The 22,452-nt window shown below is 36.7% G+C and overlaps 3 protein-coding genes across 11 annotated transcripts in view; 2 read left to right on the forward strand and 1 right to left on the reverse strand.

Annotated features, from left to right (window-relative positions):
• The window catches only part of BORA (BORA aurora kinase A activator), a 34,618-nt gene extending 17,613 nt beyond the window's left edge, over positions 1-17,005 (forward strand). For 4 of the 7 annotated variants that reach the window (XM_064645873.1, XM_064645878.1, XM_064645875.1 and 1 more), the window contains one exon: positions 3,806-4,446. In XM_064645873.1, the coding sequence (XP_064501943.1) occupies positions 3,806-3,846 (41 nt within the window). In that variant the 3' untranslated portion in view covers positions 3,847-4,446. Of the gene's footprint in view, positions 1-3,805; positions 4,447-12,532; positions 12,632-16,761 lie in introns of those variants that run through there. The other 3 variants (XM_064645876.1, XM_064645877.1, XM_064645879.1) reach the window with 2 other exon arrangements.
• Positions 1,601-22,365, reverse strand: DIS3 (DIS3 homolog, exosome endoribonuclease and 3'-5' exoribonuclease). 2 transcript variants are annotated; one of them, XM_064645863.1, is made up of 21 exons: positions 22,067-22,365; positions 19,779-19,936; positions 18,852-19,045; positions 18,666-18,739; positions 17,393-17,560; positions 16,362-16,526; positions 15,340-15,453; positions 15,094-15,231; positions 13,791-13,937; positions 12,214-12,330; positions 11,285-11,386; positions 10,599-10,663; positions 10,418-10,502; positions 9,724-9,851; positions 9,184-9,270; positions 8,029-8,185; positions 6,297-6,511; positions 5,035-5,203; positions 4,448-4,606; positions 3,966-4,088; positions 1,601-1,725 (listed from the first exon to the last, which is right to left on the reverse strand). In XM_064645863.1, the coding sequence occupies exons 1-21, from the start codon at positions 22,301-22,303 to the stop codon at positions 1,636-1,638; spliced, it is 2,892 nt and encodes a 963-aa protein (XP_064501933.1). In that variant the 5' UTR covers positions 22,304-22,365; the 3' UTR covers positions 1,601-1,635. The 2 variants fall into 2 exon arrangements, with proteins under 2 accessions (XP_064501933.1, XP_064501934.1); XM_064645864.1 differs by lacking the exon at positions 22,067-22,365 and adding an exon at positions 21,132-21,238.
• The window catches only part of PIBF1 (progesterone immunomodulatory binding factor 1), a 113,541-nt gene continuing 112,968 nt past the window's right edge, over positions 21,880-22,452 (forward strand). For both annotated transcript variants that reach the window (XM_064645865.1, XM_064645867.1), the window contains exon 1: positions 21,880-22,081. The gene's annotated coding sequence lies outside the window, so the exon portion shown is untranslated. The remainder of the gene's footprint in view (positions 22,082-22,452) is intronic.

Here is a 22,452-nt window from a genome sequence, read left to right on the forward strand (position 1 = left end):
CAAAAGACAGCATTTTTTTAAAACTCCTACTGTGAGCAGAATTGCATGGCATTAAAATCAACATGTTAGACCTGAGACTTGCGTGTGTTGTTTGAATAGAACAGTTCTTGAAATATTTTCATTGATAATTCACCAGTGAAGGCTTTCTGAAAAACATACTTAAGAAAAAGGGAAGCTTCTATACACAGCACTTGGTTTTACTTCTCACATTGCAGAAATAAATATAAAAAAATTTACTTTAGTTTTCTAACCAGCAACCATGATGTGCATTATATTTACTTCTGTAGCACTTTAATCACTATTTCTGTAATGCATATTGGATTGACAGTAATTGAATCTAGCATCCTAAATTATCTATTTCATGATCTTCAACCAGTGCTCTACTAAAAGCTGGAAATACACAGACTTGGTAACTTTTAGGGGATGATTTTGTTAAAAGTAGGAAATGAACAATATACTTCATTGTATATGAACTTTATACAATAGAGCCTTCAAAATGTTCTTAGCTTTAGCTTGTAAGTTTTGTCACTCAAAAGCAGGACATAACTTGTCTAAGGTTTATAAGTTATGTATGACCTTGTGTCTTTTCTGTTTCTCATGATAGTTTTCTTTAGCAATAATCAATTGAAAGGAGGAATTTCAGATTTCTGGACTGTACACACGATTTATTTTTGCAACTATGATTACTAAAAATAGTACTGTTAATTTAATGAATTTAAGAAGCAAATTATCTTTTTCTGAACTGTTCTGCATTATATATGTAATTAGGAATGGGTTATATTTTTAAAATAATTGTTTGAACTTTTAATAATATGTTCAATGATTGGAGGCTTTTGAAGTATTCACAAATAAAAAATCTATCATTAAAATATTTAATTTCACCCTGTATTAGTACGTTCTTAAAGGTTAGGGAAAAGTAACAGCAGAAGTGTGTGAATGGGAGAAGTAATTAAGGATCCCCCCAAGTAAATTGTCTGTATTTTCTGTCCTGTTTTGTAGTCTTCAGTTAGATGGGAAATATTTATTTTATGAAAACATGCATATTTTTTTATTGTGTTTTGTACAACAGATTTGGAGAAGAAACCTACTGTGCAAATTACCATGGAAATAACTTGACCATTCTGTTTCTGTAGTTGTTCTTAATGCATTGGTTGGCACACATTGCACAAAACGGTCATTGTTTACATTAAATTAATTTCAGTAGTTTTAATGAGAGTCCTTTAACATGTCTAATTGTAAATTGAGTAGAGGAACAGAATAAAGACATCTCTTTCATACCTATGTTGTTCAATTACTTCTTTCAGTTTGGAGGTGCTAAAGAGAATGCACTGAAGAGACAGACTTCTGTCAAGCTCTCAAATGGCCTTAAGGCTGTTAAAAAGAAAACCTACATTCATTCCTTCACTTTGCAGAAACATTTATTTTCACTCACAAGACAAAGGTGTAGACAATAGCTGGTTTTAAAAATACTGTTCCGCATACATAGTCATAAAAAAGTTGCTTAAAAATTTTTTTACAGATTATTAAAATACGTATTTAAAAAGTAAACAAAGCTAGTTTCTTGCATTTTGCCCATAGGGAAAAAATAAGTAAATGCAAATAATTGTGTGATTTCTTGTTAACTTTTATATTCAGCTATTTTTGTAGCTTCTTTTTCTTTTTCTCTGGTTCATTCTCACTGCTCGCCTCTGTAGATGGATTTGCAGACACATCCTTTCCTAGTATCTACAGTAAGGGAAAAAAAAAAGAAGTCAAAACATTTTTCACTCAATTTTTTTCTATCCTGGTAAAACTTGAGTTTACTTGTACAAACTTTTACATACAGTGCGTCAACATCAGAACCTTTTGATTTAGAAAATCATCTGCTACAAGACAGTGTGGGAATCAGAACTGGGAAAAGATCAAATTTACAGACCAAGACTATAGACTGGACCCAGAGATGTGTTTCTCTCTGTGAGACAGTATTTAAGTGGCTGGAACCTTTGGATGGACACAAAGGGAATGATCACTGCGTGTGCATCTTATTCCTATATTCCTCTCTAACTAGAAAGGAAGACTAGTAACTGATATTTAGGATGACGGAGTATTTTGGATTAACCAGTACAGCCAATCGTGGATCAAGGGATAACCTCAAATTACAGCATTTATTTTGTTGTAGAGTAAGGACCTTCCCAGAAATTTGTACAAGTAGAATGGAAGAACAGGGGGAAAAAACCCAAACCATCAGCTTGTATTAGTCTTACTTTGTGTCTGTTTTAAAAGTGTGTCCCTTGGACTGGAGTCACAGCTGCAGGAATGTTCCTGAGTCATGCCCCTCGCAGTAGCTCTGTTGGTGAGCTTAGCTGGTGAGCACAAACAAGGGGCAGCTCAGAAAGTGAATGCACAACAGAATACAACGGTTCCTTTCTATTACAAATTTCATTATCTACTCTCAGTTTTTAAAATCACAAGGATTAGTTTCAACTCAGTCCAGTCTGGGGAGGATGAACAGATGGAGAGCAGCCCTACCAAGAAGGACTTGGGGGTGCTGGTGGATGAAAGGCTGGACATGAGCTGGCAATGTGTGCTTGCAACTCAGAAAGGCAGTTGTATCCTGGGCTGCATTGAAAGCAGAGTGGCCAGCAGGATAAGGGAGGTGATTTTGCCTCTCTACTCATCTCTGGTGAGACCCCATCTGGAGCACTGCATCCAGCTCTGGGGTGCCCATCACAGGAAGGACATGTTGAAATGAATACATAGGAGGGAAACCAAGATGATTAGAGGGATGGAGCATCTCTCCTATGAGGAAAGGCTGAGAGAATGGGGATTGTCCAGCTTGCAGAAGAGAAGGCTCCAGGTAGACCTCTGAGCAGCCTTCCAGTACCTGAAGGGAGCCTACAAGAAGGCTGGAGAGGGACTTTTCACAAGAGCATGTAGTGACAGAAGTGGGAAGGGTTTTAAGTGGGCAGGTTTAGATTAGCTATTAGGAACAAATTCTTTACTGTGAGAGTGGTGCGACACTGGAACAGATTTCCCAGAGAAGCTGTAAATGCCCCATCCCTGGAGGTGTTCAAGGCCAGGTTGGATGGGGCCTTTGAGCAACCCGGTCCATTGGAAGGTGTCCCTGCCCATGGCAAGGGGGTTGAAACTAGATGATCTTTAAGGTCCCTTCCAACCCAAACCATTCTATGGTTCAAGATCATAAAAGAGCTCAAAGATCAGAATATTTACATGCATTTGGAAACATGATTTCTCAAGGAAAAAAGAAATAATAATGTTTGACTGTATAAACAACAAGGAGCTCTTGCATATTTGGGGTTGTCTTTTTCCTCTATGATTAGGGCTACTCAATTACTGCAACCATATGTTTACAAAGAAAGTCACACGTAACTTTAAGTGCACAATCTTGTAATGTCTTGCAAAATACTTAACAGGCCTAAGGTGTGAGACCAAGTGAAAAGCCCAGTGTCCCAGATGCACTAATAAGCTGGAATTGAAAAGTCTTAAGCCAGAGGCAGTTACTAGGACATTACAGTTCTTACAACATTATCAAGAGAAAATTTTTATATTGTGGGAGTTGTAGGACAGAACTGCCATGACAGCCAGCAATTATACAGAGTTAACTTCTGAGCCACCCATCACACTGCAATTCACTGGAGCAAAAAGATCATACTGAGTTTTGGCAGATTTTCAAAGAGAGATGTGATTACAGAACAGTGAAATTCAAGATACTACTTCAGCAAATCATCACCTTTCCCATCAACGGAAATATCCCAATGGGCCCAGAACAGAAATTTAATTTAGACACCTCTATTCTTTTCAACAGCCAGTGAAAGCAGACCTCTGTTCTACCGAGAGTGGATATGAAGCAATCATCACAAGCTCCTGCTAAATTGTTTTTCTTCTGGTTAAATTTCAATTTTACCACATGACAATTTTGTAACATTATTGAAGGGTAATATGGTTCTGTGAATTTTGTGCCTTACCTTCGGTTCTACCAAGACCATCCGCATTTTCTGATGTTGGATGTTGGAATCATCTAACGTAATGTTCACTTTAACTTTATCAAATACATGTAATGTTGTGTCTTCCACAGTAAGTGATGGTACCTGAAAGTTCATATTTTGTATAAATACTTGCAATGTCTTATGTTTTTATAGAAATAAATATTTTTGTAGGAAAATTCAATCTTACATGTAAATAAAAATGGTCACAAATTAGTGCCATAATATCTGGTACACATAATTAGATATCAACAGTATCACAGAAACCTGTTTGTCAGAACCTGTTTATTTAGACTTACAAATACTATAGCAGCACTACTACTATGGATTAATAAACTTGCATTTAGAAAAACCTCTTGTACCCTTCTAAATCCAACTACAATACACTTTAGTCATTCTGCTCAATTACCAAATAAAAAAATAAAGGTATTTAAGAGCAAACTTTAAGAATAATAAGAACACACCTCATTGTTGTAATCCAGTTTTGGTGTTGGTTTGTCTTTTTCTTCAAAGAAGACTGTTCCTTCTAACCCATACTTAGGGATCAGAACCACAATTGCGTTTTTTCTTACAAATAATATATATGCATCTTCATTTACTACTCCCTTGGTTTTGAAGAATAACTGTAACAAAAGTAAAATACAGAAATAAGAAAAAAAAGCACTAGAACATTCTCTTCCGAATTACAGATATACTGCCTTAGAAAAATAAAACAAATACCAATCTATACTTAATGAGAATTACACAGCATATATTGAAGGCAGATTTAAAAAAAAACCCATAAACCATTTATAACATCACTGTAGTATTAAGCATTCACAGTATTTATAAAAAATACAAAACTAAAAGACCTCTTAAGATGCCATTATTCCGAATTTTTCAGAACAAGCAATGTAGCCTTTAAGCTTTTCCTCAAAGAAGCATCCCTCAGCCTTGATCATTTCTGCAGACCTGCTTGGTTTTGCACTATAAAGTACCAGTGTTCCCCCCCTTGCTTTAAAATCAACGTGAATGTCCATGGTTAACCCTGTAACATCTCAGGACTACTTACCTGTGTATGGAATGCGACAGATGCTCTTTGTGCATATTGTGCCATTTTATGTCGGTAATTGAGATTTTTACACATATCTGCTAGTTTATGTTTATCTGTCAGTTCTGGGTAAGTACTGTCTGCTCCTATGGCCACTGCCAAAAGCCGATGCACTATAATATCAGCATACCTGCAGAGATGAGGTTAAACGATCAATGACATAGCAAAACATATTTTTTGAAAATAAAGTTTCTGAATATAAGTTTGGATTTTTGAATCTTACAGATCTAAAAGTTTTTGTAATAATGACAGTCTGACGGCAACTCCCTGAATCAATTCAAGATCACTGTCTTTGCTGACCAAAGATGCACTGCAGAGCCAGAATGAACTATACTGTTTTCTATATTGTATCAATAGAGCCTGTATTGTTGAATGCTTACAAAGAAGAAAAAAAGTTTTATTTTTGGATTAAAGAATGTTTCACCATGGCATCTTAAACTAATCCTTCTTGCCTTTGCCGTGAACTAGACAAATTTAGCATAGAATAGTATTACAATGCCATTGATCTGCAAAACGTAATCCCATTTGAACTTCTTAGTACATAACTCTTATTAGAACCTCAGCAAGGAACTTTTTAACACATCTAGTAGGAATTAAAGTTACTATCTGGACCCTAGAAATTCCCCAAATTATCCACATAAAGGTGTAGGAATTTTAATCCGCATGTAAAGACATTTCACTTGAAATGTTTCTAAGGAGCAAAAGATGATAACAGTTATTTTCCTCAAAACTCTGATAATCCTTGGTTAGAATTAAAAAAACCAACCTACTTTTTGAAGTACGATTTCATTACAAGGCAACAGCTACAAAAGCAAGTTTCCAATTAGCAGTGTTTTCATATGTAAAGTACAGTCTCCTCAAAATTTAAACGCAGCTTCCATCTAAAAAGTCACTAGGCAAACTCTGCCTCAGTCTCTGGTTGAGATTAATGCTAACTGACCCCAAAGTGCATTTCTATGACAGAGATCTGTATTAGGGATATATTTCTATTACTTTTATGGGTCTTTTAAAAAAATGTACTAAATCTTAAGAGTTGTGGACAATAAATTTGGGAGCTTACATGAAGATGGATCATGATTTAAGCCACTGCTGTTTCAACTGAAATCTAACACTGAACAGAAACAGTAATTTGTTTCAAACAGAACACCACAATTTAAAATAGAATTTCTTCACAAATAAATCACTTCTTTTTGTTCTCTGAAACTTCTGTAAAATAAAAGTACCTTCTAATAGGTGAGGTAAAGTGGGTATAAATAGGTGAAGCTAAACCATAGTGATGAAAATCATTATCCATTCCAGAGCAGAAATAAACAGCTTGCATCATGCAACGTGTGGTCAAAATTCGCAACAGTGTATTTAGGTAGGGGAATGTAGGAGATTCAGCTTTGTCTAGTGATTCAGCTAAAGCCTTTGCTGAATCTGTCTTGATTTCCAAATTCTGAAACGAGAGAAGAAGAAATATAATAAAGGTCAGGTATTACTAGCAAATGTTAAGAGTATAAGCAGAAATGCAACAGCTACATCCATGGTAATCTTAGCAACTGGCACAGGTATCACACCTAATAACATAATGGAATGCAACTATTACAAAAATAAAAATCTACCCACGCGCAGGTCCCTCTCTCATTATTACTAGCGTTCTGTGCAAAACATGAAATGTCATTAGCCTAGGAATTCAGAAAATACATCAATTCTCAATGAAAAAACACTGTATCCCAATATTACTATGTTGCTTTTTCCCCCGAATAAATCAGAAAGAATATAATCCCCCCCATATTTATGCCACACAGAGATTTTCATCCAAGCACAAGGTAATTGACTTTGTTGTATTTCCTCCGCAAAATTATTATAAAAGTGATTTGTAAAACTAGTACTGTATGTCAATTTGCTCCCTGTTTGCCAGTGTTCTCCGATAAAAATTCAGATAGTGTGAAAATACAGTGCATTTTAGATTTTCAGAAACACAAAGCAAGTTTCATCACAAGATCAGTTGAATGCTCTTTCCTTCATGTACACCACTGACAACAAAGTATGATCCAGCGATCAAATTATGCCTGTATTATGGTAAAATAATTGCATATTTAAAAAGTATAAATACAGCATATTAATACCTAATTGTGATGGTTGTGTCAAAAGTGGTGAAAAAACCACTTTGGTTTATTTAAAAGAATGTTTATCTATGCACAGAAATTTACCTTTCCAAATAAAACAGTACTTTAAAAATAATTTTCAGAGCACAAATGAAATCATTATCATTATTCCAGTTTTATGCCAGTGGAAAATTAAATGGGCTAGGTTTTGGCTTGTCTATTAATCTCACACTGAGAGATTTTGGGAGTTTCTCTCTTGCCCTTAGGAAATCAGAAAAAAGGGGTGAGGAAAGAGTTGAAGGGAAAGTAAATATGGATGCACATCAGAGTACCTACAAAGTTAAAAGTTTAGGCCGAATAAAAGATCCTGAAACTGAAAAAATAGGGGGTTTTGTTCAGACTTGTTTCAGGCTAAATAAACCTTTAGCTGATCTAAGGAGAGGATGGAAACTATAAACACATTTTCTTACTTCCTGACTTTGAGAGAAACATATTCGACTTGACTGACCAATTTTTAAGTACATCAATAATGTATATGATCAAAAGCCAAAAACTGGCTCAAAAATCACATGTGACTTGGAGAGGAGAAACATTCACAGCATACAAGTGTTACAATACAAGACTTTAGAGAGTGATTTACTTTCTTAACCTAAGAAAGGGTTTAAAAAACTCAAGAGTCTTCCTTTCGTCTAGAGGTACAATTATCTTGCTACAAGTATCAGCACTTTCCAAGGGTAACTGATACACTTTCAAAATACTGCTTTCCAACCCTTACTCTTGGGTAAGTGGCCAACCAGAGAGAAAACATGGCTTTTCATAAGGCTTTTCATAATGAATTCACTTAATTAACAGGGTAAAAACTTGCCTTGGACTTCGCAGCCTTCACAAGGATGTCATAATTTGATGGGGGAGGAGCAGGATGTTTCCGGAGCAAGGCAAACTCTGGGAACTCGTCGTAAATTTTTTGTGCTACAGAAATGTTGGCAAGCAACATGAACTCTTCAACCATGGAATTTGTTTCTCTATCGTGATAAAATATTTTATATTGTTAGAAATGCATTAAATTACACATTTATTTTGAGTGCCTAATGAAGAAACATTTCACAATTCTAACAATATTTTATAATATTAACTACTGGTTTTGATCATTTATACCCTTAAGCAAGCAATTCCAACACTAAAAACATAACACTTATTAAGTTTCAAATATCGAGTCAGAAAAACCCTGAAATACTCTAAAATATCAAATTAAAGAAAAAATGCTCTTTAAAAGGCCTGAAAAGGCCAACAAATAAGCCTCTTGATTTCTTCCTAAGGGTACTGTTAAAATATTGCACATATGAAGTTTGAAAGCACCATTTTGCACACCATAAAGTTGTGACAGTATACAGAACCTAGTGTAGATTTTAGCACAGAAACTAAGTAGTAGTATGCAAGACAGTATTTTATCTTCAGAAATTGAATCAATAGCCCTGTTACTAGAACTCCTCTGTAAAATTGTAGCACTGTGTATGTGCCATAACTGCTCAGTTGTTCGTGAAGTTTCAGGAATCTCTAACTTCCAATTTCTAATTTCTTTCCTTTGTTACTACCAGTAGAAAAGCACCACAGAGAAGCCAGTGGGATGTAGAGTTTGAAACTTAGTGCTCTGTTGAATCAGTAGTAAATACACCAGTGCATATATGAAGAATACAGTTCAAAACTTGCTAAACAAGTAGTGGAGTACAGGAATTCTCTTCCAAGGATCACCTTGCTCAGTGAAGTTGTCGATGTCCCATCCCTGGAAATATTCAAGGCCAGGTTGGGTGGGGCCTTGAGCAACCTGGTCTAGTGGAAGGTGTCCCTGCCCTTGGCAGGAGAGTTGGAACTAGATGATCTTTAAAGGTCTCTTCCATCCTCTCATTCTCTGACTGTCCTGCACTATTATAGGAACTTTGTACACTATTAACTGAATGTTTCTACTTAAACATGTCTTTAAATCAATCCCTACCCTGAATTAACTAATAAATAAAATGCATACTTGAGCTCCTTAGTCTGCAGATCAATAGGATCGTGAGTTTCACTGTCCATGTGGAAACGAACTTCTGGTGATGAAAGTGTTAAGGCTCTGGAAGACAGAAAGTGGTATTAATGAATTACAGTAAAGCAGACAGAGCAGCTGAGCTGCAAGCCTGTACACAACATCTGAGTTTATCATGAAACTATAATTTAAAATTAGCAGAAATTGTGCAATTAATGTTCAAATTTGCAGAAACTGTCATGCGGATACATACCATAGTAGCTCCTAAAATTTCAAATGCTACTCACCTGGTTGTGTTTTTATAATAACTTTAAGAGATCTATATTGACTGATCTTGTGAAGAAAAAGTTAACATTTCAAGTTTATATTTTTGGGGAAATGAAGATAAGCATTTTTATGCAAATCAAAATGGGAGAAATACTTCTCTTTTGTAAGATTTTTCACTAGAAAAATGGATATAGGACCATCATACATTTTAACTACAAAAAAAGTCAGAAAAAAAAGCAGGGAAAAAGGTAATAGGTACACTGCTTGGTTTACCCATTCTCGATTCTTTTCTTCTTCAGAATTTTTGCTAATTTGTTTAGTCCACGAAGGCTGGTGGTAATCTCATCATTCATAGTTGCTGAATCAATTCTCATCTGTGCTTCGGCATATGTAAGAGAAGCCTTGAAGAGGTTAAAAAAGGAGAGACATCAAGACACATAATTGAATACATAGTTCTGTCTTGCAGAAAGTGCAGCTTCCTGTCAAAGTTGGTTCACAATAATATAAAGTTAAATGCCTGTCATCCTCAAAGAATAGTGGACAAATGAGGACAGATCTATTCAAGATATTAAGAAATACCATGCATTTTATTGTTTTTTATGCTGATCGCAGATGTATTTTATACATCAGAGATCTAATTTTCAGAAATGTATTAAACATCTACAGTATTTAACTGAATCCACAGTATTTAACTAAAAATATAACTAGCTGGTATATATCAACCATGTCCTATATATCTCATATACCAAGTAACCATACACAAAAACATTGCAGCATTAGAGGCTTAAAAGAGGGCAGAATATAATATTTTCTTTATTTTTAGGATTCCACCATAATTTTGTAAGTCTAAGAAAATATAAATCAATAAGCAGAAAGAAAACTTATATTATCAAGTTTGTTGATCATCGTTTTTATAATACAGCTTTCAGCTTTTTTTCAGAAGTGTAATAATATTAATGTGACTAACCTTGGAATTAATAATACTCTTTGTAAATCTGGTTTTTAGAATTTCAGCCTTGTGGTTCATCTCCCAAATACATGAAAATGCAAGCCTATAAGAGGGAGAAGGAGAGGAAAATCTGTTAAAATCCATACAAAAACACGGGTAGTTTCTTGTCAGGATCAAATTATGGATCATATGCATATACCTGTCCACATTAGATCTCAGGGAGCATAAGTTGGAACTAAGTAGCTCTGGAACCATATCAATCCTCTGCAAAGTAAAGAATAAAAATCCTAAGTAGTTAAAAGTATGTATTTTAACTTACTGATTTTTAATATACTGAAAGCTTAGAGGTAATAACGACTTTTTTTTTCTATGAAAGCTCAGATTTCTGAAAGAAAAGTATGCTACATTAAGAAAATTCATTCCAAGATCCATTTAAATTATCTTTTTTTTTTAGTAACTGTTATTTCTGAAAAAATATTGTGGTCTGTAAGAAATAAAATAAACAGGACCAAGTTCACAGTGTTAATGAATGCAAATCATAGGAAACACCAGAGATTTAGCTATTATGAAAAAAAAACCCACAATGGAAAAGGCAAAACCAGGCCAATTCTGCAATTGCAGATTAGTATTAAAACAGTATTCCAGTTTCAGAGCCGCATGTCAATAATGCTTCAAACAGGAGTTGAAAGGGATATTCTCCAGATAATGGATTTTAAAAGATAAAAAGGGAAAAAAAATGTCTTAGACAAATTAAGTGCAGCCTGAAGGAGTCTCCTTTTTTTTTTCCTTAATTCAGAGAGAATGTGTCTACTCCCAAGAAGTAAAAGGGGAAAGCAATGAAAATCCAAGCACTTAATAGCACCAAAAGCTGTAGAAAACAATTACTTTTTCACACAGGTATACTGTTGTTCCTCTTTTTACTGACTCCTCATCCAAAGCATTTCCTGGGCGAATGAAATGACTGACATCTGCAATATGTACACCGACCTGGAAAACAAGCATCACATTATGCATCTCATGAAACAGAAAGAGTTCTCAAACTTTCTTGAGTTTTTATTTACAACCCAACTTATCCATTGCCAGTTCCCTTCAGCAGCTCCTGTATTTACTAATAGGAATAGTTAAATCCTATCATACAGATATTAGAAAGGGAATAGTTGCAGCAATTATTCATAATAAGACATGTGTACGTTTAGGGGGAAGTTACATTCATTACCAATGCAACTCCTCTTTGCCTGGGGGCTCAAATAACCTCTTTCATTTTCTTCAAGGCTCACTACAAAGTTCTTACTTTCCATTTTGGCACACCCTGCTATTACAATTCTGAATTCCAAAAGGAAGACAATCTGACTAAATTAGATATAAGAGAGTAGAGAGCTGGTGTTAAGCCTGTAGCTTTTTAATGCCTTTTTTTTTTAATAAAATAATCATACCATGGGCATTATAGCAGTATCTTAGCTTTTTTTTTCTGACAGTTCCTTATTCTAATAAGGATAAATATCCTTGTTTATAATACTTACCTAAAGCAGTAAATACATTTTATGTTATTTCCCATGACATACGAGGATAAACCAGGGTGAATTTAGAAGACATTAAATTCCCACACTGATATAATGAAAATCAACTCCCTTTCTTTATTGCAATCTTGCAGCTGTGCAAACATCACTACTTTATTATAACAGATCTGGAGCTTGGCTCATGTCATATACTATTCTATAGTCATGTCATATATTATTCTATTCTATTACCACTACTGCGCTGTTTGTAAAATAAAGGAAGAAGTAAATAAGTAAATGATTGGCTTGATACAATACCTCTATATTTCCATTTTCTATTTCTCTGCAATGTAATGCATCATCAATATCCGTACAGCCAGGAGGATCAACACTACAAACATTCAGATGCCTTAAGTCCTCCCTGTGTTTCATATCCTGAAATTTAAAATAAACAAAAAACTGTTTTCAAGAACACCTTCCATATCAAAGTAAAAACAATTATTTGAGAAAGGCACATTACATAAGATTTTCCCAAGCAAGCAAGTATTTTCAAAATGCTTTTGTTTTGTTTTTCTTTAGTACAAGATTAAAACAGATAGAAGATTATCAAGTAATAATTTTTTTGTTTGTTTTACAGCAATCAGGAAGAGGAACAGAACCATAATCTTGTTATGATCTTAGAATTAGCAGGACCAGGAATCAAGATTTTTTGAAGTGAAATTCTGACTCATGTCCAGATGGATGACTTGTTTAGGATATGACTGCTCTCAACTCTAGCTTTCTAAGGCTTAGATGTCTAGACAGTTGAAAGGAACTGCACACTTTGGAAGTATCTACCTCTGTACAATGGCTGCAAAAAGGTCTCAAGTATCTAAGACTAGGCAACTGACTTTTACTGAGCTAATTTACATGAAGATCCCTCCTTCTGTTTCCATTAAAAAAAAACAGAAGTAGGTAATCATCATGGCTAGGCTTCGCGAACGAAGATTTGGGAAGGCTCTATCCACATTTGACACAGGCACGCTGGTGGCTTATGAGGCCAATACGTGACAGACATATCCAATTGCAAAAGGCACAGCAGAAAGATTCCTTAGGTGGTGTATTCTGCAATACACGGTTCTTTCTGCGTTGCCTTTTTTCCTCAAGAGTGATCCTGCGTGTGTTCTCAAAGGAGACGGCTGCACTACAGATGGTGTGTCTCCAGGCCTCCCGATTTGAGGCCAGAGTAGACCGGTTGTGGTGATCAATAAATTATAATAAAAGTAGCCCACCTCCAAGAAATTAAAATGCACACACAAAAACACTCAGCCCAGCCCAAATCAAAAACTATGCTCAAATTGTCCCCCGATGACATTTTCCCGTAAATTCTAAAGCAACCATTTCCCATATTTAAGCTACTGGGGCAAACCTGAAACTCACTAACTGCATTTAAACAGAAATTTTCCTTCCAGAATTGCTTCTTTCTCTAATTACTGTATTATAGCAGAAATACATTTAAGTCTCCACACCTCAGATTATGTTGTCCGTGAAACAGGCTGCCACATTTGGTTACAAAGCTATTTTGCAAGATGAAAAACTCTTAGGGATGATTGTATAATTATTTGAATTGCAGCCTCCCATTTGCAAAAGCATTCTTTTATCTTTTTATTCTTTAATGAAACCTGTAATATGTTTTTGTCTTAAAATGTTTATCCCCAGCAAACATAGTTTTAGCCAAAACCCAAAAACTTGCAGAGGTCTTGTTTCCATAGGAAATCCAGCTGAAAGTTCAACCTAAGACAAAACAGTCCTGGACAACATTTCTCCTATTTCTGGTGCACTGGAATATCCGAAAATGTCAGTTTGCTTTGAAACAGAAGGTACAGTAATTATTACAGTAATTTACAAATAATTACCTCTTCTGTAATGCTCCATGGCATTTTTGGTAGAAAACTAAGAACAGCCTGGGAAAAAGCCTGATGCGGGACATCATGTTCAAGTAGAAGAACTTCTGTCTCTGTCTCTTTATCTCCAGCACTTCCCAAATTCTTTACAAAATGACCCTGAGAAACAATATACATACACACACATGCATACATCAAGTGATACCATTTGCCCAAAAATAAGTATTTGAGAATATTATCCCTTAGGTTACTCATATATTAAACTACCCAGTAGGACCAATCTTTTTTCTTTAGTTAACTTTCTCATCTTTAAGAGAGAAATTTCATTTTAAACATTTATTTGATTCAGTAAGTTTGCACTGTGTACATGCCCCTCTTTTCCTCGAATGGCACTAAATTCTACATAGTTAAGGCAGAAAAAATTGTAAACGTGAATTCTTTTTTGCAGGAAGGAAAAGCCGTTGCTGAATAAGCAGCAAAACTAATAAGCTCTAATTTCTCTATGGGTTTGCATTGTGTCACACTTTATTCCTCACTTCTGTCATCCCCTGCAGTAATGCTTTGTCTTACTGCTTCTTCCATATATTCCATGTGCCTTTCATTTCTCTAAACTTGCATGAGTCACCTGTGTGCTCATTCTTAAAAGCTATGCATTCCTACACAAGCCACTGGAAGCCTCTTCAAAACCTAGCTAGTGTTCAACACAAATTGGCACTGGTGTCCTCAGTTTCTCATACAGCCTCATATTTATTTACACTCAAGTTCTAAGAAGTTAATTATCTGTAACTCAGTCCTACTGGCACTTTGATTGAATTTGGCCTATGTGTTAAATATCTGCCAGAACAGTGATCCGTATGTGTGAATGAGCAAAATCAGAGCGAAAGATTCATATTTCTAGGAACCCAGACTAAAACAATCCCAGAATTATAGAATATGCTGAGCTGGGAGGGACCCGGAAGGATCTTCAAGTCCAGCTCTCAGCCCTGCACAGGACAACCCCAAGAGTCACACCTCATGCAAGGTGGTCCATGGTTAGTCTATATTAAGTATCTGAAGTAGCACATATATGTTTACTGCAGAACTGCATGAGTAAGCTTTCAAAGCATGATAATCCATACCTGTTTTTGGGGGGGAAGAGCAAACTACATCAATTAAGGACTTCCTTAATTTGCACCATCGAATGGCATTCAAATAACTTAAAATTCATGTCAACGCTGCTCGCAGTTGCTCAGTGTTGCAGATAACAAACATTTTATATATAATAACACATAAAAATCAGATAGCTAAAAGTTCAAAAGAAAATGCTTAAACTTACATTAGGATACCTGGAATTCCTGGGCCAACCATCAATAGCAACAATTATTCTTTGTCCTTCCAATGTTTCTGCTTGTCTGGTTTCTATTCGAATGCGAGGAATTCTGCGATCAGCTGGTGTAAACAAATGGCGCCTTGCCTATTAACAGCCAGAAAAAACAACAATTAATTCCCAATTAAAGACAAAACCCCAAAACCTGCACCTCCAGGTATATTTCTGGATTTATTAACTGGATTATTTCTTTACCTCTTTGATCTGCGATTTGGAAAGCATGCCACAATATGGTCGCCAGTTTCGTTTTATAATGCCCACTACTTTTCCTGTAGGTCTCAGCATGTCCTTGTTAACAGCAGTCTTCAGCTGGTAGGACACAAAGATTAAAAATACAAAACTGTTTAAACTCATGTAAACATGTTTGACTACAGCACATACCTCAAACCTTGGTAGTAACACTTTATGTCTCATTATAATGCCATAAATTCTATTTTAACCTCATAAATAGAACTATGCCTCCCTGTGCTTTGCATAACTTTTAGCATTTTCAGTAAGTGACACAACTTCTTAGTTGTGGAGTGAGTAGAGATAGTGGGATAAGACAGTATTTCTTTCCAGTCTTTTTCTGCTGTTCTTCATTTTTCTGAAATTATGTTCATTAGAAAAACCCAGACAAATAACAATCTCCATCTTATTTTACAACCTATTTTAATCTTCAGGAGTCCTTTTATCCTGCTTGAAAATTCGCCGGTAATTCTCAACACGATCATTAAAAAAAAATTCCCATGACATTCAGCTGAAGGATCATTTTTAAAGGAATGATCTTCTTGGTCAGGACATACGTGTGTGGACTGCGTGCACATTAATTGCAATTACTGCAGGAAGCTGAGGAATATTTTACAACTGGTTCCAAATGTACTGCCTATAAAAGGTAACTGTCAGTGTAATACAACACCTGCTCCTATTCTAGCAAATCCTGATCTGCACATTGGTATACAGATTTACATTATTTCCTGACTACCACTCAATAACTTTCGGATTTATTAAGCTTAATAAAGTAATGTGGGAATTTCTAACTGAGATTAATTAAAAAGTATCCATTCTATACATCATCATCTATTTAACACAACTGTACAACTACAAATTAAGTTTTATAACTTCTGTATTCACAGCCTATACAAAGTATGGATAAATCTAAAGCCTAACACTGTCAGGTACTGCAGATTGAATTTCTCTCTTAACATAACAGTTAAGTAAAATTATTTATTTCATACAATGTTTTCTTTCTCCTCTTCATTTTCTATGTCATCTTCATTCTGGCCATCATCTTGCAAGACCACTGAGGATGGTGCTACCCATTCATTTTTTGCCAACAACTCCACGGCGACAATATCTTCATGAACTGCTCGGTTTAAATGTTTCAGTCCCTGAACAATTATCTAGATTTTTTAGAAAACAAAACGAAAATGCAAATATTCATGATGATAAACACAGAACACCCAAATCAAAGCAGTGTAACAGAAGAGTAAACATGTATAACAGGCTCTGCACTCCAAAGAACATTATAAAGCATGTTTGTGACTCATTTTTTTTCCCCTCTGTCTAGGTTTCTTAGAGTACTGATGATCTTATTTCAGGATTCCAATTCCTTTTATAAAAAAATGTTTTTGGCAGGCTTGGGGACTCCACATACTACTGGGAAAAAGGAATAAAAGAGAGACAGAGAAGTATCTCCAGCTGCAACCACAAATAGGGAGAGAGGAGACAACTGCCACTGCTTGGAAACAGTGTCTGTACAACTGTATCAACTGAGAATTCAGCAGGGAGACAGATGGGTTGACTGCTGGGCAGGAAAAAGTCATCCCCTCCTCACCAAGCATGAAAATAGGAGGGGAAATAAAGCAAGAGAACTCCACAAGGCCTTATGACAGTTTTTTCTGAAAATCCTACCACACACTTGTTCCTTTGTCTTTCACCATATATTTCAAACTGATTTTAAAAACTGTTGAGTCAATTAAAAAACTATTAACAACTAAGACTCAGCTTTATTTTACCAATTACTTTATCAAACTCTAATTTTAAACACATTATTCTTTTTTTCACAAAGAGCACAGTCAGCATTTCAGTAGTCTATATCCATACAAAGAACAAATGAAAATGTCAGCAAAAACACTGAAAAAAACAAGAAGAGGAAAAACTACTAAAATGCTCCATTTTAACACACGTCACCATGAAAGAATTAAAATTTTAGTCATTACTGAGGCTAGTTAAAGTTCACAGCACAAAGAAAAAATGAAAAATTCACCTCTCTGTTTTCTTCAGCATCTCCATGAACCCAAACAGTAGCTTCAAGATAATTCTCTCTGCTCGCCCTATAAGTTCCTTGGAGGTAAATACCAGATTTTATTCCTTGCTGCAATTTGCTAAGAGGAATATGTTCTGGGAATATTATTTTTCCACTTTCTATTTCTTTCTTTAGGAAAAAAGGAGAAGAAATTTTCAGTATTTTATATTCATGATTATTTCCAAACTGAGCTCAGGAACATGACACTCAAGCTGACAAACTCCAAAATTGTAACTATGTGCAGGTAGGAATAAACACAGTAATAAAAAACTACTACTAAGCAGTATTTTTTCTAATAAAGCATCAAAAGCATAAAAACCATAAAAACATGGCAATTCCAGGAACTCTTGTTTTCCTGTTTGACTGCAGTTATTTAAAATGATACTGCATGAGTGGCATACACTTTTCATTTGGATATACTGACTAAACATACACTTAACAAAAAAATACTAGTACAGTACTACATAGTGAAGAGTATGGCACAGTGTATACATTGTAAGCTATATGAAACATTATGAAAATACGTTACTGTGACTAAGCTTTGGAGAACCCGAATGATCTACAGTTAGCTGCTGAGAAGATCATCTGAGCATTCCACTCTTACTCTCTTACTCTCTTCCTACTCTTACATGTTAAAGCTCTATTCTGTTAGAACTATGATGAAATGAACTTTCCCATTTTTTGTAGTTAGTGTTCAGCTCTATAACTTTGTGTGGGAAAATATAAGTCTTGATTCTGACAAACACAAAGCACAAGGAAACAGAAGAGGATGTAGCTCATCTTTGAACTGCAGACTGCATTTATGTCAACTTAACTGATCACCACATGAAAATACTTTTGATCAATAAGTTAACAAACTTTCAAGTACACACAACCCAAAATCTAAGTAGTCAGCAACATATTTTGTTTTCATTTTGTTTCAATTATTTCTCATATTTATACACTTTATTTAAACCAACTGTTATTATTCTCATCGTCTCAACAGTTGCCTAAAGCAACTGTTTTTTTGCAAATAACAAGACACCTACTAACAGGCATATAAGCAGCACTAAAAATGGCTGCAATGTTTCCTTTTTACTTTTCAGTTGACAACAAGTTAAACTGCCAAAATGGGAATAAAGTCCAGAGCCCTCATATTCTAAATGGATGCTGATAGCCTGACATACAGTATCCAATATTATACTGCAAACCATTTCTGATTAATTTATTTTATAAAAAGAAAATAAAAACATACCCCTTCATCAGATACACAAGCAAGACGATCTACAAGCTCAGGATTAGCTGTCAAGCTTTTTATATACTCCTCACCTACAAAAGCACACACATAAATATTTATGTGAGAGATGCACAGGATTTAGGTATGAAGAGACTGCACAGTTTATCTGAACAATAAATTAAACATACATACTATTTCACTTACACGTATAAGCAGTTATCCCTTCCTCTAAAGCCTTCTCTTTATTAGTTCTGTCATTTGTTAAAAAGATAACTTGAATCTTCTCCTCATCCTCTATTTTCTTCAAGTGTTCATTGTACCAGTTTACTGCTACCCGAATGGCTCTGTCATTGCGGTCATTAGAAGTTTCTCCTCGCTTTTGCTCTATGTACGTTTCCCTAAATAAATTTTAAAAAAAAAGGCAGGGTGTGACAAAACAAAAAAAATCCCAACATGTATCTCCACTCAGAAAAATTTTCAGGACAAACAAGATCAAGGCTGTGAGGCCAAAAGAATCATTACTGTACACATTTTAAACTACATGTAACACTTCTTAGGCCACTGAAGGGCCAGGAGACAGACAGGTAAAGGAAAATAGGAAGGAAGCGTTAATTTCTAATACAACCTTCTCACAGACAATTGAAGAGGATTGCATTCAAGATGTTAGAACTGTGGATTCGAGATTCCTAAAACTACGATACTGCAGTATTGGAAATTAATTGTGAGCACAAATAAATGCAAATTCATTGCATCTTCATTTCTTAGAGCTTTCTGTCACTAACTTACTAACAGATTTTTGAATTCTGCTACAGACTGAGATGACAATAAAGCATTGGAATATGCTTAAAAGGAAATGGAAAATCAGTATTCTATTGCTCAAGATAACAGTGCTATCTATACGGTTTATTCAATATTCCAATCCTCCTTCCATAACATATATATACTTATACTAATTATAAACAGAAAAGCTCCTGGAACACGCAACTATTTCCCAACAGGATTCTTTAGAAGTATACGGTTCTATGCACACCAGTCTAATTTTTCTTCCTAGTCCACATGTTCCAGTTTTGTTTCCCACTTTTTTTTATCAGACATCAGAGCAACCTTGTTATACCCTATTCCACACCTTACCTATGATGCTCATTGGTGAAAGAATAGAAATGTTTTTCAGGGTTTTGAATCATGTCCCTAATTCGCTTGTACACCGGTGCACTCCGATTCCTGACTTCTTGTAAGACTGTCTGCAGCACAATGACATTCTTAATAACAGGATCTTCAAGGACATCAATCTGAGGAACAAAATGGAAATGAATCAAAATTCCTGTTTAATTGTATCCAATAACAGGACTTAAAATATTTGTTTGGTTAATACATAAGAAGCTAACAGGAATAATGAGTGGCACTCCTTCTGTCTTCTTCTCTCACTACTGGGAAACTGAACAGTGTATTAAGTTGCTTCCTCCTGCTCATGGGAAAAAAAAAATCAAGTAGGATTTTCCATATTCTCCATTACCTGAATTTTCCTGGAGTAAAGAGAAGGACTTATTCTGACTTCCAACAAATTCATCCCCAACATATGCAGGTCTCCAAACAAATGTAAGGCCAATTGTACACTAGAAATTTTATTTACATAAAATGGGTTCCTGTAAATTGTAATCTTAGTAAACAAAATACAACTATGCACAAGCTGACAGTAATCGACCATAATTTACAGGCTGTATGGCATATGCCTTTGTGAGCAATGCAAGCCATAAAATAGCACCTGAGCACTGTTACACAGTTGACAGGACATGCCTGGACGTGCATGTGTAGGCTTAAGTTCTCCAAAAATAATCCCACTGTTGCACTGCAATTTTAATTTGCACAGAGTCAAGCCAATTGGAATTCTGTTAGCTGCTCTTGTCTTTTAAAAGATGTTTTTCTTTTTTAAGGAAATTTGTTAAAAATTTGTCAGTACTTTTCTTTGCTAACTCCTGACAACATGGTATGCAAAAATCCACACCAAGGATCCAAGCAAGCTGTCAGCATAAATGGATGAGAGCTCCACTTGCTAGGTTTGTGGTAAGGAACTGTGCAAACCCACCTCCAGAATGAGAAAGCAATAAGGTTCTAGAAGGTATAGCTAAAAGAATCAAAAGCAATGCCAGACCAAGCTTCCCTGACCTTGATGTTTAGATGACCTGAAAGATTTAGAGCCATGCTCATTAGGGAAGAAATCCATTATTATTCTACGTACAAGCTGAAGTACCAGGCCAAGCCTTACTTTTGAAAACCTGTTTCAGTTGCGAGGCAAATCCTTTCCCTACTGTTACCAAGACTTCCTAATCCCCACTTCTCCAGTTTGTGGCAGCATACCCTGGCACATTCTTACAGTGCTCCACAGGATGCACATACAAACTTTACCAACAGACAACAAGAAGTCCATGTGTAACAGGCTGAAAACACCCTTTGATATGCTGTTTTGGGAAGAAAATCCTTACTTACAACTTTTGGGATGTAAAACTGCTAAAATACAAAAGTGTTGTGCCCCTCTTCTGAGTACTCCATGTCAGGATTCATTAATTACTTCCAGTCTCCAATGTCTGCTCAGGGCTATTCTACCTTCTACACAGGTATTCAAAAGCAACTAAAAAAAAAAATAATTAAATGTCAATCTTAGGATTCCAATGTCTCCCAGGCTCAAAGTCTAGTGTCTGCACTGCTCAGACTCAAACCTTTGCACAACTACTGACGGGCGACAGAGTAAAGTTTCTCCCACTGCTTCCAGAGTTGCACATGGGATGATTTTGTAGCCTGTATTTATTACACGAAATCAACATCACAGTATAGAGAACACAAACCTACATTCTGAAAAACAGAAGAGGCATTTAGGGAAAATTCTGGTTGAGAAGAAAATTCAGTGACCACAAGAAGATCCCAATCACTGTTTTAGAGTCTACCGACTCTCTCTGACTGACTTTTTCCATACCCACATCAGATCACAACGAGCAAAATAAATGTGTTGATGTTTACTCCTACCGTTCACAAAACAAGGCAGAAAAAAACAAAACCAAATAAGTAAAAAACCCCAAACCCCCGAAAACCCCAGAGCTGGAGCTGGTGATGCTGTAGCCGTCTGCTGAGGAGCGGGCAAGGAAAGAACGGACTGGCCAGCCAGGGATCAAGTAGCCACAGGGAACAATGGGAGGAGCCAAGCCCACAGCGCGCTGCCAGACACCGGAAGCCCACGCGTAACGGGCGCGGGATAATTCACCCACACACGGATTTAACCAAGGCCGGAGCAGGAAGGGCTTGACGCTCCACATGGAGCACGGCCGGGCCCAGAGGGAGGCGGCGGCGGCGGGCCCTCCCCGGGGCCCGGGCCTGTCTCTCCGCTGAGGCGGTCTTCCATGTCATCGCTCCCTGCCGGAGCCGCTCACCTGGTGCAGGAGGAGGTTGGTGTCGGGCAGGAGGAAGTGCGGCCCGGGGCAGAGGCTGCTGCCGGCGCCGCTGGGACGCGCCTCCAGCGCGGGCGCGCTCGCGGTGCCGGTGGCGGGGGGGCAGAGGCGGCACGCGGCGGCGCCGCACGCGATGTCCTCGCGCAGGTAGTGCTCGCGCACCACCTTCACCACCGCGCCCGCCCGCGTGCGCTTCACGAACGTCCGCGAGGTCAGCATGGCGCGCGCGGGCCGCGGGAGCGGGCAGGGAAGCGCCGGGAGGCGGGAACGGCGCGGGAAGCGGCGCCCCCGTCGCCGCGGTGATGTCGTGCGGCCGCCCCGCCCCCGCCGCGCCGAGGGGAGGCGGAAGCGCGCGCGCGCGTGTGTTA

Source organism: Pseudopipra pipra, chromosome 2 (assembly GCF_036250125.1).
Source record: "Pseudopipra pipra isolate bDixPip1 chromosome 2, bDixPip1.hap1, whole genome shotgun sequence".
NCBI classification, from domain to species: domain Eukaryota; kingdom Metazoa; phylum Chordata; class Aves; order Passeriformes; family Pipridae; genus Pseudopipra; species Pseudopipra pipra.